At 40.1% G+C, this 16,929-nt stretch overlaps 4 protein-coding genes across 5 annotated transcripts in view; 2 read left to right on the forward strand and 2 right to left on the reverse strand.

The window, feature by feature from the left end:
• Positions 1 to 597: 597 nt before the first annotated feature.
• On the forward strand, positions 598 to 3,776 carry si:ch211-140b10.6 (protein POLR1D). Its single transcript, XM_032504511.1, has 3 exons — positions 598 to 785; positions 1,302 to 1,376; positions 2,502 to 3,776. Exons 1-3 carry the CDS (start codon positions 760 to 762, stop codon positions 2,836 to 2,838), a joined length of 438 nt encoding a protein of 145 aa, XP_032360402.1. The 5' UTR covers positions 598 to 759; the 3' UTR covers positions 2,839 to 3,776.
• Positions 3,777 to 3,864: 88 nt separating this feature from the next.
• pdx1 (pancreatic and duodenal homeobox 1) lies at positions 3,865 to 7,816 on the forward strand. Its single transcript, XM_032504501.1, is given in 3 exon segments — positions 3,865 to 5,544; positions 7,432 to 7,770; positions 7,773 to 7,816. Coding segments are annotated over 3 exon segments (786 nt in total). The 5' UTR covers positions 3,865 to 5,141.
• Positions 7,176 to 9,456, reverse strand: urad (ureidoimidazoline (2-oxo-4-hydroxy-4-carboxy-5-) decarboxylase). Its single transcript, XM_032504506.1, has 2 exons — positions 9,039 to 9,456; positions 7,176 to 8,880 (listed from the first exon to the last, which is right to left on the reverse strand). The coding sequence occupies exons 1-2, from the start codon at positions 9,217 to 9,219 to the stop codon at positions 8,531 to 8,533; spliced, it is 531 nt and encodes a 176-aa protein (XP_032360397.1). The 5' UTR covers positions 9,220 to 9,456; the 3' UTR covers positions 7,176 to 8,530.
• Positions 9,457 to 11,080: 1,624 nt separating this feature from the next.
• LOC116672539 (receptor-type tyrosine-protein kinase FLT3) overlaps positions 11,081 to 16,929 on the reverse strand; it is an 11,098-nt gene continuing 5,249 nt past the window's right edge. The window contains exons 12-24 of one of the 2 annotated variants that reach the window (XM_032504442.1): positions 16,696 to 16,895; positions 16,490 to 16,602; positions 16,268 to 16,400; positions 15,297 to 15,401; positions 15,096 to 15,206; positions 14,761 to 14,917; positions 14,384 to 14,493; positions 14,125 to 14,246; positions 13,280 to 13,402; positions 13,064 to 13,175; positions 12,850 to 12,949; positions 12,005 to 12,110; positions 11,081 to 11,909 (exon numbers count right to left, since the gene is read on the reverse strand). In XM_032504442.1, coding sequence (XP_032360333.1) covers positions 11,700 to 11,909; positions 12,005 to 12,110; positions 12,850 to 12,949; positions 13,064 to 13,175; positions 13,280 to 13,402; positions 14,125 to 14,246; positions 14,384 to 14,493; positions 14,761 to 14,917; positions 15,096 to 15,206; positions 15,297 to 15,401; positions 16,268 to 16,400; positions 16,490 to 16,602; positions 16,696 to 16,895 — 1,702 coding nt within the window. In that variant the 3' untranslated portion in view covers positions 11,081 to 11,699. Of the gene's footprint in view, positions 11,910 to 12,004; positions 12,111 to 12,849; positions 12,950 to 13,063; positions 13,176 to 13,279; positions 13,403 to 14,124; positions 14,247 to 14,383; positions 14,494 to 14,739; positions 14,918 to 15,095; positions 15,207 to 15,296; positions 15,402 to 16,267; positions 16,401 to 16,489; positions 16,603 to 16,695; positions 16,896 to 16,929 lie in introns of both variants that reach the window. The other variant, XM_032504441.1, reaches the window with a different exon arrangement.

The following is a 16,929-nucleotide window of genomic DNA, read 5'->3' on the forward strand; positions in this document are numbered from 1 at the left end:
GATTAATTTTTTTTGGTAATGGTGATGCTGTTGTTCTTAATAAAGAGTTTTAGTTTATCCAGTTATGCATGTTAATAGAATGTGTCTGATAATGTGCATTGTCATAGCCTAGTTACTTTAAAGATTAATACATTTTCCATAAAAAAAAACTAAAACGTTTTTTAATATAAAAGAAAAAAAAATGATCACAAAAAACTAAAACGTCAATTTATGATGCACTACAGATTAAACTGTCCAAAGTAGGCTAGTCAACACAGCTCATTAAACAATATTAGCGTTGCTGACATATTGATGCATCATCAACAATTATGATAATGTGTAGCCTACTCAAGCTATTTTTACTTACGTAACGTTTTAAAACGTTTTTTTAATTGTGAGAATTGTATATCATTTCTCCTTTGACTCTAGGTAAAGAAATAGACTACTGAATACTTCTTCCACCACCGTTTGTAATTGTTTCATTTAAACTGCGCAAATAGACAAAACTCAAATCTAGAGTATACAAGTAGCATTTAAGGCGTTTAGGCTATTTGTGATGCTTACAATTATTTATCAAGTTAGTTGTGTCGCAAAAGGCTTAAAGGTGGACGTTGGAAACTTTCAGGCATCGCTAAGGACAACTAAAACACGGGGTCCTCTGTTGAAGGACCACGCGGAGAAGTAAACAGAAAAGAAATATGTATGCCAGCGTTAATTAGCATACAATCATCGATTTTAGTCGAATAAACTTTGTTCCAACGTGCAGTTCATCACGACACGATGTCAGAGGATAACGAACTAGAAAAGTATGTAACTATTTTTCTGTTAATTCTCAGTTAACGTATACAGCTGCTTACACTTCAAGCTAGCTAGCTAGTTGTCAGTCGAAACCGTAACAGCCCTCCATCACTAGGGACTGGGGGGTATTTTTGGTCGACAGCTGTTGTATATACTGTACTGCGTTGTAAGCATAGTGTGTAGTGGTTGTATAGAAACCCTTCCACCATTATAGCTACATATAGCTGCTTGTGCTTTGTGGTTACAATTCGGCTAAATGAGTGAGTCTCCTCTGCTGATACTCTGCTGATTTAGCAGCTCGGGTCAAATCAGGACACCGCCGCTGTCCCTCCTTCACTCTCTAATAACTATTCACTTCCCGTTTGTACTCTGCATCACTCTGTTTTCTCTCACTTGATTAAATGATTCTCCCCTTGGAGAACACCCCTTCGTGTGTTGTACTGTCATTGTCCTCAACTTCTTCCTATTTCCTCCGATTCACATGACTCACTATCATTCATGCGTTTCTTTATCTATCTATGTAGGCGTGCAGTAGAGGAGCTCCTAAATGAGACTGACAGGGCTCGAGTGAGAGCGGAGACCATGGGCCCTGCAGGATGGTGAGCACTGTTTGACATGTCATCTGTATCAGCCTGCACATAAATGTAGTTTTGGACATCTGACTGCTGTTTAGCTGTACTATCACTCGGGCAACTTTTGTTCATTGAGTCTGTCGCCTGTTTGTGGTGTTTTGAGATAAAACTACATAATAACTATAATAGAAACGATAGCTCCACATAATCTTATATTATATATTTTTTGGTAAAACATCATATGTTTAACCAAATTGTTCCAGATGATTATAGCCATGTTACCAGTGCATTGTCAAAATGATTTGTCAAAATCCAGTGTTAATATTGGCCACCTCCAAAAATGTCTTCTTAATGTTACAGATAAATGATGAATTTTCCAGAATATGTAGCTAAATGCATTGACTAATAACCCTTGTTGTTTTGTCTTGGTGTAAATGTGATTTAAAATAGTCAAACCAAATTGAATTGACGTCTTTTAGTTATTTATTTATTGAGGAAGTCTCATTGAGATCAAGATCTCCTTAAAAAGAAAAAAACTAATTACATGTGTACAAAACAAAACAATTCAGTCACAATTCTAGAAATATTAACCACTAGGATTTTTAGATCCCTCAGAAGAAGGAGTGTCTCTAACTTCAGGTTGTGTTGCAGTTCATTTCAATAATACGGTGACTGGTACTTGACTTGTTCCTGTTCAGTTTGTATTAACAAGGTTGTATTCATCAGGATGATTTTTTTTTTCAGTTAATTTGTTCAGTTCAATATACTTTATAGATTTTATTTCTCAAAATGAAATAATACTTAGATATGACTTATTCAAAGCCAAATCAAAGCCAAATCATGTAATCAATGCAATGTAAACTTCTCCAGGTAGCAACCCCCCCATAGAAAAAACTAAAATTCCCAGAAAGGCAGTGACCTCGGTGGTAGCTACAGCCCTGCCAAATAAAAACTTTTAAATGTTTGTGATCTGATGTCATTGTTATTAGCTCTGAATGTGTTATGGATGTTAAATGTCTGGATAGATTAGTCAACTTAAAAAAAAAAATAGATCACGCCTTCCAGAAGCCAGCGATGACCATCTATAGGTCTCAGAGATAAGTGTCAACTACTGTCAAAGTTTAAAGGTTTGTCTGTTAACTCCTCTGTCAGGTTAAAGTGTCCCGTGCGGAGCATGAACAAGCGCTTCCTCCTCAACACCCTGCGCTCCACCGGCCTGCAGCGACGCACCAGTGAGTCCAGAGACCGACACTCCTCCACGAGAGGGCGCCGGAGCAGCGAGTCCCCAGACAGAAGCCGCAACCGCAGCAGAACACCTCCCAGAGATCCCAGTAGTAATGGAGGCCACACAGACCATAAACATCATCACAGAGACAGCTGCAATAACAAAGATAAGAACCAGGAGAGGAGTTACAGGCACAAAGACAACAGAGAGCGGAGACATGGGAGGGATGGCCAGAAGAGAGACAAAGACAGACTTCGTAAATAAAGACTTTTGTCCGGGGGAGGAACCCTGATTTTACAGAAGCCACTCCCTGTCCTGGCAGTTGAGAGGTGGACACTCCTGAACCTGCTCTCTGACTACTAGCTAACACACCTTACAGAACTGCTAGCAAACTAAGAGACCTGTCCTGTCCCCTATCTGAGAAGACATGCATTTAAGTTTGTGCTGATGGAGGATGTTCTTACATTGTAGTTTCCTGACAGTTCACTTTTGAAATAACAACAATTGTGTAATTGGTTAGCTATATGTCCTCCCTTAAATTGCTCCTAAAGCCAGTAGCCACCTTATTTTACCTACATTGGAGTAAATAAATCTCCTAGTGGCGTTATTGTTCAGGAAATCAGGAGTAGAACTTTTTATTAGCCCACATTTTCATGCCCTTGCTTCTCACATGATTAATGTTTAGTGTAATTCTGTTTCACCCACAGTAGAAGAGATTTGATTTCAATTATAATGACGTTACCATTCTTCTGTCATTATTCACAGCCATAATGTTTACATAAGCCATGCTGCTGTCGCCACTGAGTAAGCAGTTTTTTATCGCATGTCTGACTTTTTGGACATGTATATATGGGCTTTCAGAAACAGTTTGCCAAAGGAGAAAAGAAAGTTGTATTCCTGACACTCCTGTGTGTTCTGGTGAATAAGTGGTTTCCAGCAATGGTTTAGTATTAATACGTTTCTTATTGATATTATTAAGGCTGTAATAACAACAATAGCAATAAAATAATAATTAGAAATATTCTAGTGATTAAGCTCGTACATACATGAGGTGTTTCCACGTGTTATTTCAGCACAACAGATGGACGTGCTCAAGCATTGAAATTGGTGCGGTTTATATCAATCCCATTTGGCCTGTCTCCATGTATGTAAGCTTTCACTCTTTTATTGGTCTACACATCGTTTTATAAACGTGGTAACTGCCATTCTCTTCGGTCTTGATTACCCATAGATCTATTATAGGCTATCTAAATTTAAGATGCATTACTCCTCGCTCAAGCCATTACGCCAAATTTTGCCTGGAAAGTCAGCTAAAATGCGTTTAACGCCCCTCATGCTTCATAAATCACGTTGTCCATCTCCACTGTAGTGGAGAATAGCTTGGGTTAACTGTTTCCTTCCTCTTTGAAACGGTGATCAAATATAAACACCATTAGGCCATAGTGCAGGGGGTGATTTATAAAGAATAGGTTTACATGAACTTTATTGCATCGCTGAGTGCCCCATTAAGATACCGTGGAAAGTGCCATAATTGCTTTTGAAGAACTCAGTGCAAATAGTCTATTGATATACACTATCAAGGTAAACGTACGGTCGTCCTGTACAATTTACATGAAAAATAGTGAAATCACTCCGGTCGCGTGGCAGAGGCTGAAAATGTTGCGTAAACGCGCAGGTGAGCTCGCGGATGTTGGAGACACGTTCCACGCGCACACCGGTTAATTGAGTTTTGTTGCTCACTCCAACCTTAATTGGTTTACCACGAGAGCTGTTGTTTAATGGGGTGGACACACACCTGCTAATGCCTAATGGCGAGCAAACATGGCGAGAGTGCAGCGGCCGCAGCGGCTCTGTGTTTGTTATCGCCAAGGACCCTTCGTGTAGGGACCGTGTGCCCACGCGCGCTAAATGGTGTTAAATGATGCATTTACAGAAGTGTAATGGGTACATTTTAAAAGTCAGAAAGGTGTAGACAAATGAAAAAAGGTTTTGGAAACAAAGTATCATGTTTGAGCTTTTCGCCCGAGTATCCAAGACAACGGCCTCTCCATCCAGGTCTCTTATCTGGCAGGTCAACCAATGTTTGCGCCCATACACATCAATTTATCAGCCGCGGAGGGCAGACGAGAGATATGTCCATATAAAGTGTTGATGCCACGTTGTTTGAAGACAATCCTTCCTTTTCATACAACGTCTCATGCGCTCTAGACCATTTGGTACCTCTTTCTGGAAATAGGGTCTCACAGATTCACCTGTTTACTGTCTGTTGCTGCTGTGGGGGTGAAACACAGGTGGGTGCCAGCCAGGTGAACGTTGCGGTATTTACAGACTGGCATTGATTTACGCGCAGACTGCAGTTCTGTGTAATTTACTGAAAAATCCCACACGCTACATATCCTGGACACTGAGGGCTATAGGTCTGTAAACAGTGAAACCAATGGCTTTGGCTCTGCAGAGTCACATGGTGGCAGAGGGACACACCTGTGTGCAGCTGTAAGGGCCTCGCAATTGCGCCAGAGACCGGTAGAGCAGAAGGTCCACGCCGAGGCAGAGCGCAGGTACGGTACATGTGCGGGTCCGCGGAAGCCATGAATCGGGAAGATCATTTTTATCCTTCTCAGGTTTTTAAAGACTCCTGTGCCTACCAGAGAGCACACGGGGAGGACTACAGCCACAGCCCGCCGCCCTGCCTCTACATGAGCAGGCAGGTCCACTCCGTCTACACACCGCCGTCCATGGGAGCCTTGGAGCAGGCCAGCCTTCCTGACATCGCCCCCTCTTACAGTCTACCCATGCGGGAAGATCCAAGTGTGCCTCAGCAGCTCCACCATCCTCAGGGGCTCCAGCAGCAACCTCTCCCGCCTGCTGCAGGCTATGGAGACATGGGGGAACAGAGCACATATCATCTCCCTTTCCCCTGGATGAAAACCACAAAATCTCACTCACACACCTGGAAGGGACAGTGGGCAGGTATTCTTTTTTCCAAACCGCTACAGTACGTGTCATGTGTTTCAGATCATAATAACAAAGGCAATCACTGAATGGAGAGCTGAAGGCAGATTCATTTATCATCTTATTTAAAAATGCAAGTGTGTTTACAGCATTAGCCTACTATGTAGTCATAGCACCGAGGCCCTACAATGACATCATGCTCCCAACAATATGATCCTGGGTGTTTCAGTTTACCTTGTCAGTCAATTTGTAAAAGGCCCGGAAGGTCAGCGCTTGCTTTTATCAGGTCTTATCGTCACAAAAATGTGGGGTTTGTCTATACAAAACATATTCACAAATCGCCGTATCTTAAACCATCAATAGGCTGTATAATAGAGTATAATAGGCCGTTAAAAACACACCTACCACAATCGGTTTTGATTGATGTGGTCCTGGTAATACATATTTTATATTAAAATGCATGGCTAGACTTTCACCAAATTTAAATTTAAATTTAAATTTAAATTTAAGTTACTTCATATGGAGGCATTTTAAATAGCTTTAATTAGGCTGTAGGCCTACCAACTTCAGGTTTGTTTAAGCATGTTTTCTCTAGAGAAAAATGTGAAAGTAGACTACAAAGGTTTTGAACTAAAATATCTATGATGTTCTCAGAATTTTCTCAAATCAGAGAAAAATTCTGCGTCTGTGACATGACGGTCTACCTTTGGTCTATTTTGCGCATAGTTGTTCAGTGTATTGAAGACATGCCAGTGGCTTAATAGCATAATAGTTAGATTTAAGTTTAGAAACGGACAAGGTGACACGTTCATTACAAAGAGGCTGACATGCAAAACGCACAAGACTAATAGAGTGATTTGATTTTATTAGGATCCCCATTAGCTGGATGCCAAGGGTCAAAGTTGTCATTCGTGCCTTCATAAATTGGGCATTTATGGCTTGCATTCACACAAATTGTTGCAATTAAACTTATGAATTAACTTAGATAACCTACTTTTAATTTTTGAAAAAAATGAGCATAATCTAAATTTAACTTTCAATTTGAATTAACACAAAAAACACATGTCTATACTAAAGGTAGGATATATATATATATATATATATATATATATATATATATATATATATATATATATATATATATATATATATATGTGTGTGTGTGTGTTTGGTGGCTTTATGGCATGTAGAAGGTTAGGCTACTTGTTCCACTCTCACGGCCGATGCCTTCTAAATACATAGCCTACTGCAGCAATTCAGCCATAGAAAAAAATGTGTAATGACTCAGTGACTAAGCCACAATAAAAAGATCTCAGATCTCACAAACTGATCTATCGTATTTGTAAAATCAGATCTGAAATGGGTCGCTGTTAGCTGGAGCTAATTTTGAACCCCTGTCATACCTTTACCAAAATCTTAATCTGCAGAACAATTTACCACATAATCTTGAAAAAACTAACCGACTAACAAACTAACAAACTAACTAAACTAATTCCGTTTAAGAACAATAACCTAAATGTCCCTCAGAACTGCTATATCGTGTGCTCAGATTTCAGATTTCAAAATTTGACTAAGGAATTTTTTTCAAGTATCGTAATTGTGAATTCCCGGTAAAACTACAAGTAAATGAACGTTTATTTTGCTGGCTATAAGAAGACAAATATGCACTATGGTGCCTGCTGAGGGGGTCACAATCTGATCCATGCACTTCAATTAAGCCCTGTAGTAATTTTCAGCAAAAACAAAACCCTCCCTTTATGATAATTAATCAAATGACTTTACAATGACATTGCTTGAAATTTAGACCAAACAACACTAATAATAAACATTCAAATGCCTTTGACAAATGACTTCTATGAAGTTGTATCTCATTTGTGAGGACACTTAATCTCTGTTTGTCTCCAGGCCCATACGTGATAGCGGAATCGGAGGAAAATAAACGCACGAGGACTGCCTACACGCGAGCCCAGCTGCTGGAGCTGGAGAAGGAGTTCCTGTTCAACCGCTACATCTCGAGGCCGCGCCGCGTGGAGCTGGCGCTGACCCTCAGCCTCACCGAGCGCCACATCAAGATCTGGTTCCAGAACCGGCGCATGAAGTGGAAGAAGGAGGAGGACCGGAGGAGGGCGAGGGGGGCTGACCCGGACCAGGACTCCTCCATCAGCTCTGGGGACCAGGGGGAAGCCACGGGAGGGGTTACCTCAACGAACGGAGCTCACACCACCTCGCCCCCCGTTTCCCCACTGCAGGTCACGCCCTCTCCGCACCCAAGGCCAGGGAGCTCGCATAGACCCGCAGCAGGTTCTGAGACTGGGACTTAATAAACTCATATTGCAGGGATCTTGTTGGTTTCGATGGAAACCAATATAAATAGACTTCAAATCCACATTTTAAGGCAGTCTCATTTGAGTGGATTTATGTTTTTTTTTTTAGGAATCCTTAGATTCATAATTAGGGCGATGTTGGCGAGTGAAAGTTATGAGTCTCAGAGTTATGGCATTTAAATAAAGTGCTCCTTAACCAGGAATCCCCTTGAAGGGACCTCTTCCTTATTGGATAGCCTACTTGCCACTGTCATTTACTGGACTGAAGGGACATTTCTTTACCCCTCCCCTTTGCCCCCCAGCAACATGGGTGCAGCACAAACTGTTGCATGGTCTAATAAAGTTTTACAGTGAATTGTTTTTCCATCTCAGAAATGTGAGTACAATCAAGTTTTTGAATGTATATTCCTATGCGTAAAACAATATATTTGCCACTTGTATATAAGCCTAAGCTATTATCATGTACATTGTTAAATTAGAATCAAAGGTACATATATATTGTATTGTTTGGAAAATTCATTGTAGGCCTACAGTATGATGCTTGAATACCCGCACATTACATTTGGAATAAAGCAAATATCACACAGTCTAGGCCTACAGTCCTCAGGACAATGACAGTCTTTGCATCCGGGTTGTTGAAATGGCACAGTAACATTTTAGCATAAACTCGTTGTTAAAGTTTATAACTTGTTGGGAGCGTCAATGAGCACGAGAGCTTGAAGACGCAGGCGACATATCTTCTTCACCTCCTCGATGCCGAGCGCCCTCTCCACCGCGCGCTCGTTCAAACAGCGCTCGGACAGCTGCCGTAATATGTTCGCCTTGTCGTTCATTCGGGCGCAGATGACAAACGGGAAACCGAAGCGCTCCTTGTATTCCTCGTTGAGCCGGGCCATGCGCGAGGCTTCTGCGCAGTTCAGCGCATCCATCCCGGATCCTGCCTGTTCCTCGCGCGACTCCCGGGTCAGGGTGCCGCTCTGGAGGTCCCTGCCCGCGAGGTCCGGGTGACACCTGAGGATCCCCTCTTTACCTGGGCACAATAAGATATAGTGTTTTATCAGTCCCGATGCGTGTGGATTAAATCACATTTTAGGGCCAAACAACCCTTGAGGCGGCCACTCACAATACAAAATATCTATAACAAAGAAAATGAAAAGTTAACGAAATGTGGTCTATGGCCCATCTCACCTGATTCTGGGAGAGCATCGATGAATTCGCTGATTGCAGTCTCCAAAGCAGTCAAGTTCGCAAAGGGACGCCCCGACCACACAGCAGCTGTTATAATGGGACATTTCTCCACCACATTGCCCAAAATATTCACAAAATCCTCGTAAGGAAGAGCATTTACTGTGGCGATATCCATGCTCATGTGGAGATCTCATCAGGAGGTGGACACGCAATGTTTATTGATCTTCGGACAGGACTTTGTAACAAGGGTTAATGCACTGTTGGACACAGAACAAGCCCGCCTGGCTGTGGTTGTATGTCAGATCAACTGCAAGTCATTTGAAGTTGAAAAGAGGAGGTTGCTGAAAAGGTAAAATGGCAGTGCATACCTGATGCAAATTTAAGATGCTTCTCCATGCAGACTGATCTCTGTCATCTCCTTGAGCATAAAGAAAGAAAAGTTAAGTTATTAGTTAGTTAGGCCTATGTCAAATGCCATGTCCGGTTCTTTTCTAGCCTAGGCTACTATTCGTGGGAGCGGGAGCTTTATTTTCTCCACAGTTTTGTGTTTCTTAAAATAAAAAGTAATAAACTGAAATAAATGGTTTCCAATTAACTAAACATGTAGCTAATAATTGTTCAAGACAAACAAAAAGAAATCCAGCACGAATGCGACTGTGTGGCTCTATATGGTGAAAACACAACACATTCAACACCGCCCTGTAAAAAGTCACCAGAGTAGGCTACTCGTGTATCCATAGAGACAATTGTAAAGAGCAAACAAATGTGCCCTTACTTCTAAATACTTGTAGGCTACTTAAGCGCTTTTTTTTTACTGTATTGTACTGTATAATTCAGGACAATTCATACATTTTCTTACCGCCTGCAACAGTTGCACTTCCTGTATTTTCCACCAGCTCCCTGCTCCGAGAGACGGTAAAACTACGCCCCTTGCTGTCTACTGTTTACTACTCTTGTAGTCGCTGAGCCTACATGTTTTGGTTTATTTTCTGTCATGCCTAACGTCTTTGTGGTCCCCTCTCTGTTGTCATTTTACGCATCGGCTGTTTTTACTTATTCTGTGTCGTTTGTTGTCATTGTGTGTGTTTTTCCTGTGTAGACACAGCACATTCCACTTCCAAAACCCAACACCGATGTACGTCTGCAGAAATTTGAAATAGCTCAGATGAGAAGATTCTTCAGTTACACATTTTTAGTAGTTCCATCAGGTAGCCTAATCTTTGAAAGAAGTGGAAATAAGGTTTTCTCTAGCCTCATAGAGACCAGTCCAGCACTTAAACACAGGTCTTGAAAAATGGCCTTGTAGAGGTTTTTGGGGTGGTATCACATCTACAACCTCAATTTCAGCCCACGTTCATTCAAACAGATACTGAAGGATGGCCTCTGGGCCTTGGGAGGAGATCACTAAGTTCCCGTGTGAATATCAGGTCTGGGAACTTACATTTTCACATCACAGAAATCTCATTTCCACCCTGTAGTTGTCAGAAGCAGAGAGCCAACACTATAAGTGACTGCATTAAGTGCTTTTTTCAAATTTGGAGTCCCGGTGGATTTTGGTTTTCAGTTGCACCAATATATGATGAATCCAAACTTTGGCAAATAGCTTTGCAAAACTAGGTCTAGGTCTTGCCTCCTATTCCTTTCTTACTGTAGACAGTTTGCACTTCAGTTTGGATCTTCCACTTAGGTCTGCAGCATCTGTCCCGTTTAAACCCTTCACTTCAGTAACTGACTGAGCAGTGTTCTGCAGCAACTTCAATCTCCTGAGAGCCTTTTCCACTTCAACCCAAAGATGTTTAAGTACATTTGGCTGATAATACTTACATACCTTTGAATAAGGTTTTGAATGCAGGGGCTACAGTCTTTTCACAGTGTGGTATTGCTTTAAGTATCTGAATATGTCTTCCACCACTGATTTATAGTGTGTATATATTATGTGTCCTGTAAGAATGTAATAATTTCTGTAATTTTTTGCTCTTTTCTTGTTTAATTCTGAATAGTTACTCCTCTTTAGGCTTTTGGAAATAACTCAAATAAAACAATCTGAGAAGTGAAAATCCCATTTTATTGCAGGTATAATGCTGAAACAAACACAAACAAATACACATAATAAAAAATCCACTTAAATGTTCCAAAACATGAAAGTTCAAAAAAAAATGAAAATATATATATATATATGTGTAAAAAACATTGGGTTTAATCTGCAAGTAATAACTGCCGACATAATATAAGAGACCACAACATAAATAATTACCATCACATTTAACAGCATAACACTATGATATATGGTATATGATCAAATCTAAAACTCAAAGTTGATCAGTTGCTACACAATATATATAGACCTATAAAAAAGTTACAACCCACCGTACATGGCTTGTCCTGAGACAGTTTAGGATCCTTTTGTTAAACTGTTTTCCTTTATTGGCTGCACCATAAACATTTTTTTTTACATTCAGACCCAATTTTCTTATTAATATAATTCATCAAAATTCCATATACATAATTAAAACCTTGTTTTGTTACCATATTCTAATTGAATAAAAAGCAAGTGCATTCTACTGTCACTATTAAAAACATCTTAAATAAACTGTATTTTTTTTAAAAGTACAGATGAAATGGTTTTGAACATTTGATCAACATGCATTCAGTGATATGTTATCACTCCGTATCAGATGGCTTCGAAAGCTTCTCCTCAGCTGCCACAGTGTCAGAATCTGAAACTTCTGCTTTGCTTTCTTCAGTTGCATGGGTTGGACAGTAATCATTGGCAGTCTTGTTCTCATTCAGGTTTGTCAAGGCGAAAATGTCCAGAATGGCTGATGGGTTCTGGTATTCGTTGGATGTCTGGTCAAGGATGTTATGGTAGAGCTGAAAGAGGAAGAATATAATGCTCCTTGTAGATCAGATACAAATGTTTACATGTCTGTCCAGTTGGGAGGTGAAAAGGATAAAACTCTGCCTACCTTTTCCTCTCTGTCTCTCAGCTGCTCACACATAAAGGACACCAGTTTGGAGAAAGATGGCCGGTCGCAGGGATCCAGAGCCCAACACTTACACATCACCCAGTACCTGGAGAAGAAAGGCAGGGAGACAAGATGAAAGATAAGAAATATTTTGCATTAGTTTCTGTATTTGGATTAACAGTTATTCATCATAACTAGAAGTCAAAGAAAGCTGCACTGCTGTGTTTCCTCTTAAAGACAGTGATGGAAGAATTACTCAGATCCTTTACTTAAAAGAAAGTACTAATAGAACAAAAGTTATGTTAAGCATCAAAAGTCCCATCAAATAGAGGATTTCATTGTATTGTATTATCCAATATATATATTATATTATTGGATAATCTTTAGTACTGTAATGTGTAAGCAACATTTTGCTGTAGTAGCTGAGGTGGAGCTAGTTTAACTATTTTATACATTCCAATTTCTAAAAGTAGAAATGCTCAAATCTTATACAATTTGTGCTTCAATCGGGTCCCAAAAACCTTATTTTTTTTAAGCAAAAACATCTGTGTATTTAGTTCAACCTGTTTTTTGATCCATATGAACCTGTATTTAAAAACAACTTTCTTAAATAACTGTAGTAAAGTAAAAAGGACAACATTTCCTTCTGGAATGTAGTGAAGTAGAAGGATAAAGTAACAAAAATAGTACAAAAGGGCAAGTACCTTAAAACTGTATTAAAAGTTACTTAGTTACTTTCGACCACTGCTCAAAGATGTTACCACTCAGTGAGGCAATGTCTAAAATCTATTTAAAAATATTTACTAAAGAAACATAATAGTTGCATACAGACAGAAGACACCTACACAGACTCGTTGGCGTAGTATGGACACTCCATCTTAAATCCTCTCTCAATCATTGAATAGAACGTGTGATCCACCTTCATGCCAGGGTACGGAGTAACACCTGACAGTTAGACAGACAGAGTTGGCATTAATTGTTGCATTGAATTGAACTGATTGTGTTCTTGTCTTTTCTAAATGTAGGCTACTGCTCATGGGAAGTGCTGACAAAGGCTACCAAGTGAGAAGATTTCCCAAAGGAGAATGCCATAAGCCCAGACGTCACTCTTTATGGTGTAGATCCCCTGAAAGGTGCTCTCTGGTGCCATCCACTTCACTGGCAAACGCACCTGCAAAGTCATGTCAACCACATAATGTGAGAGAGAAGTGATAAAACATCTACAGAACTTAGCAACCAATGAATGCTGTAAAATAAAAGTATCATTTGACATACATTTCCTCTAACAACATAGTTGGAGTCGTTTTCGATGTCCCTGGCCAGTCCAAAGTCACCAATTTTCACCAGTCTGCCATTTGTCACCAACACGTTTCGGGCTGCCAGGTCTCGATGGATACACTGCAGACAGAAAAGACCAATCCTCCCAATGTTTACTTCAATCACGGTCTAAGACCAAGCCTGTGACTGCAGTTTGACATTTGAACATGTTGTGTTCTTTGTTGATATATCAATTTACTGGACTGACATCTTGCACACAAGTTTTGGAGGCTAACAACAATTTTACATTCATGTTTTATACTGTCCATAAAAATCTGGCTAAAACAGACCAGCAGTTGGAGATACAACAGGTTAGAGAGAAAGAAAAGGTTAGAAAGAAAAAAGTTTTCAAAATAGTTTTCATAACATTTTTTTTTATCATAACATGTTTTCATTACAATCCAACACAGTATATTTTGGTAAAATCTCTTCACAAACAGGAAGAATCTTTGTATTAAAAGTGTGATGTTAACGGCTGCAATTTACAATAATACAGATGCTGATTATGTTTTAGATTCATTGATTGGTCTATAAAATGCCATACAATTTGGCAAAAGATAATGTCTTTATTATCTTGTTTTGTCGGATTATTTGTCCAAACCCCCCAAACGATAGATAAACTTGCTATGTACTATGTAATACGAAGAAAAGAGAGAAGCCAGACTTGAGAACTCTTTGGTGTTTTGCTTAAATAACCTTAATGGTCGTTAATCATCAATCATCAAAATAGTTGTCTTTGTCAAGAATGGGGGGTTGACAGATACGAAAAAAGTTTCTATAATGTGTAGTCCTTGGTTTCTTACATTTTTGGAGGAGAGGAACTCCATGCCTTTGGCCACTTGGTAGGCAAAGCAGAGCAGGTCATCAAAGGTCAGGGTTTGGAGGTCATCAGTCTGATCGTCCGGGTCTTCACAGGTCGCTGGGTCTGCACATAAACTAGGATCAGTTAGGATTGACACGGCTCAGAGGAATCTCTTACTCTCTTCTATGGCAACTGAAGGTGTTAATGTATTAGCATAACTGTTTGACAACATGCATGTTCTTCAGGTGGTATTTTTTCACCTTCACCGTCAATGTCACCAGAGCTGATGGAGAGGAGGGCGATGTCCTCCTGCCCTCTGGTGGGAGAGCCGAACATGGGCATGTAATTTCCCTCTGCTGTGTGCTGCTCACTGAGAAAACACGAATATGACTTGATAATCATTGCAAAGTTAAACTTCCAACAGATTTGGTTTACAAATATGCCTGCACTTATATAGAATATTGTCTTTTATCTTTTTTTTTTTTATTAATCCTATTTTATTTAATATTAATTGCAATATGCCAATTTTGTTGTCAGAATGGTGTACTTGTTTGTGTTTGATATACCCTTTGTCGTACTTATCACCACACTATTCCCACTATTGCTCTTCCCACACCTTGATTCCCATTGTTCCCACCCAGAGCTTTTCCTGGGCTGCTGGTTGTGGTAAATGCTGCTGAAACGGTCCTTGTTGAAAGCATCGGTCACAGACTTGTGGTAGCATACTCTGTTTGTCTTTAGGAAGTTCAGTAGATCTCCATAACGGCAGTACTGGAAAATCAGGTATATGGGTCCTGTACGGGGAAAACAAATTATGAATGGGGGCGGTCAAGATTATCTGAAATCATGGCACTAGAGCTAACATATAACCCACATAACCTATATGACAAAAGCCTACTTGGGATAAAATCAGATGCAATGAGTGTAAACACATTTGTTGTACATGTGTGTAATTAGGAAAGGTAACTGAACCTGATTCTGTGCATGCCCCAAGCAGATTAACAATGTTGGTATGGTGACCGATGTGAGTCATCATCTTAAGCTCAGACATCAGGGCATCCTTCTCCACTGTCTGGTGTTTCTCTGCAATGTCAAATATATTACAGCAGCTACTGACATGATCTCCATAACATTTTGCATTTTGCTGACGAAATAAATATATGAAATACTGACCTTTAAGCATCTTGACGGCCACCTGCTGTGAGACTCCCGGCTTGTTGATGCCATAAGCTGTAGCCTGGACCACCTTGCCAAAGGCCCCAGAGCCCAGCTCCTGACCTGGGGGAAGTGACACACAGAAACATTTTACCATTAAAGGCAAGTGTAACTTTATTGGCACATTGTAATGAGACTCTGAACAATACCATAAAGTCTTGTAGTGGTGGAATGCAACTAAGTACTGTAAGTTTAGTTTTGAGGTAACGGTACTTTACTTACTAAAACATGGGATTACCTTAAAAAAAACAATGCACTGTTAAACATTAAACCAGTGACCCAACTTCTTTGGCTTGTGGCCCCTTGTCACCCTTGAGGTGTCAGAGTTATAAGAAGCTCCACTAAAAAGTGATTTCCCCTCTAAATTTCTCAGATGGTTTCATTTAAAAGGTCCAAAGAGGTAATCCCAAAAGCAAAGGATAGAAACAATTTGCACTCTGTTGTTATTACACAGACCTGAAATACACTCACATGCTCAAGTCCTGCACATGCACTAATGGAGAGATGACAGAGTTAGTGGTCTGCAACTGCTGAACAGGCACCCTGAGCAGTTGAGGAGGGTTCACCTTGGCAGTGCCCAGGAGTTGAACTGGCATCACTCGAGCTACCAGTCCACACTCCGTACTATGGTCTGTACAGGGTCTTGAGCCAGGGACCCTCCAGTTCCAAAACAAACTCCCTAAGTACTGAGCTACTGCCGACTGTGTAGCAGAACTTTGATTTTTCTTCTTTCCTTTCCCACCTAAGATGTGTATTCTATGTTTGGACCACTTGAGTAAATAATTTATTTTACCATTAATACTTTAAGTAAATTTAGCTGGTAATACTTTTGTACTAAATGTGATTTTAAATGCAGGGTTGTTACATTTACAAATTGCTTGTAATGAATTATTTCTGGTATCATATCTAATGCCAGGTGTAGTTCGTACCCAGTTCCAGGTTCTCCCTGGGAAACTCCCATTTCTGGTCATACCCAAACTCCTCGAAGTTTATGTAGATGTAATCATTGTCATTGGGTCCAACCATCTGAATTATCTGAAGCTGGGGCTGATACTTGGGTTTCTATTAAAAACACAAAAGGGTCAGCATCATGTCCTCATGAGTGTTTGTGTGTGTGTGTGTGTGTGTGTGTGTCAGTGTATAATGCATACCTTCTTTTTGACAAAGTAGAAGAGCACCACGCTAACTACCACCAAAGCCAGGAGCAGAAGCATACTGGCTGCTTTTAGCACTATCATGCTGCCGTTATCAATATGTGGATCACCTAAAAACAATGATAAAGTACAGGTTTTAATGCCAGTCAGAAGAATAACAACAATTTAACTTAATAATTTGAATGTGAAATTAATCTTGCTACCTGTGATGGCCAGGGGTGAATCTGGGTATAAGTATTGATCTTTGCACCAGGAACCAACTGAGTTTGTCAGGCAAAAACTTAAAAGGTGTCCTTCTACTAGATGTCTTCTAAGAGAGCTCTTGATTGTCTTCTTACAATAGACATCAGAGTCTGTTTGAGAGGCACCTGGGATCTCCTTCCAGGAATAGTCCGTATCACAGCTTTAAGACAAAGAGCAGGGACTTAAGGAAATCT

The sequence above is a fragment of the Etheostoma spectabile genome, chromosome 22 (genome assembly GCF_008692095.1).
Source record: "Etheostoma spectabile isolate EspeVRDwgs_2016 chromosome 22, UIUC_Espe_1.0, whole genome shotgun sequence".
NCBI lineage: Eukaryota > Metazoa > Chordata > Actinopteri > Perciformes > Percidae > Etheostoma > Etheostoma spectabile.

Coding starts and splice junctions, on each gene's coding strand:
- si:ch211-140b10.6 (XM_032504511.1), top strand. CDS start 760: ATGTCAGAGGATAACGAACTAGAAAA. Junction 786..1,301: donor GAGGATAACGAACTAGAAAA/GTATGTAACTAT, acceptor CTATCTATGTAG/GCGTGCAGTAGAGGAGCTCC. Junction 1,377..2,501: donor ACCATGGGCCCTGCAGGATG/GTGAGCACTGTT, acceptor CTCCTCTGTCAG/GTTAAAGTGTCCCGTGCGGA.
- urad (XM_032504506.1), bottom strand. CDS start 9,219: ATGAGCATGGATATCGCCACAGTAAATGCTCTTCCTTACGAGGATTTT. Junction 8,881..9,038: donor CGATGCTCTCCCAGAATCAG/GTGAGATGGGCC, acceptor TATTGTGCCCAG/GTAAAGAGGGGATCCTCAGG.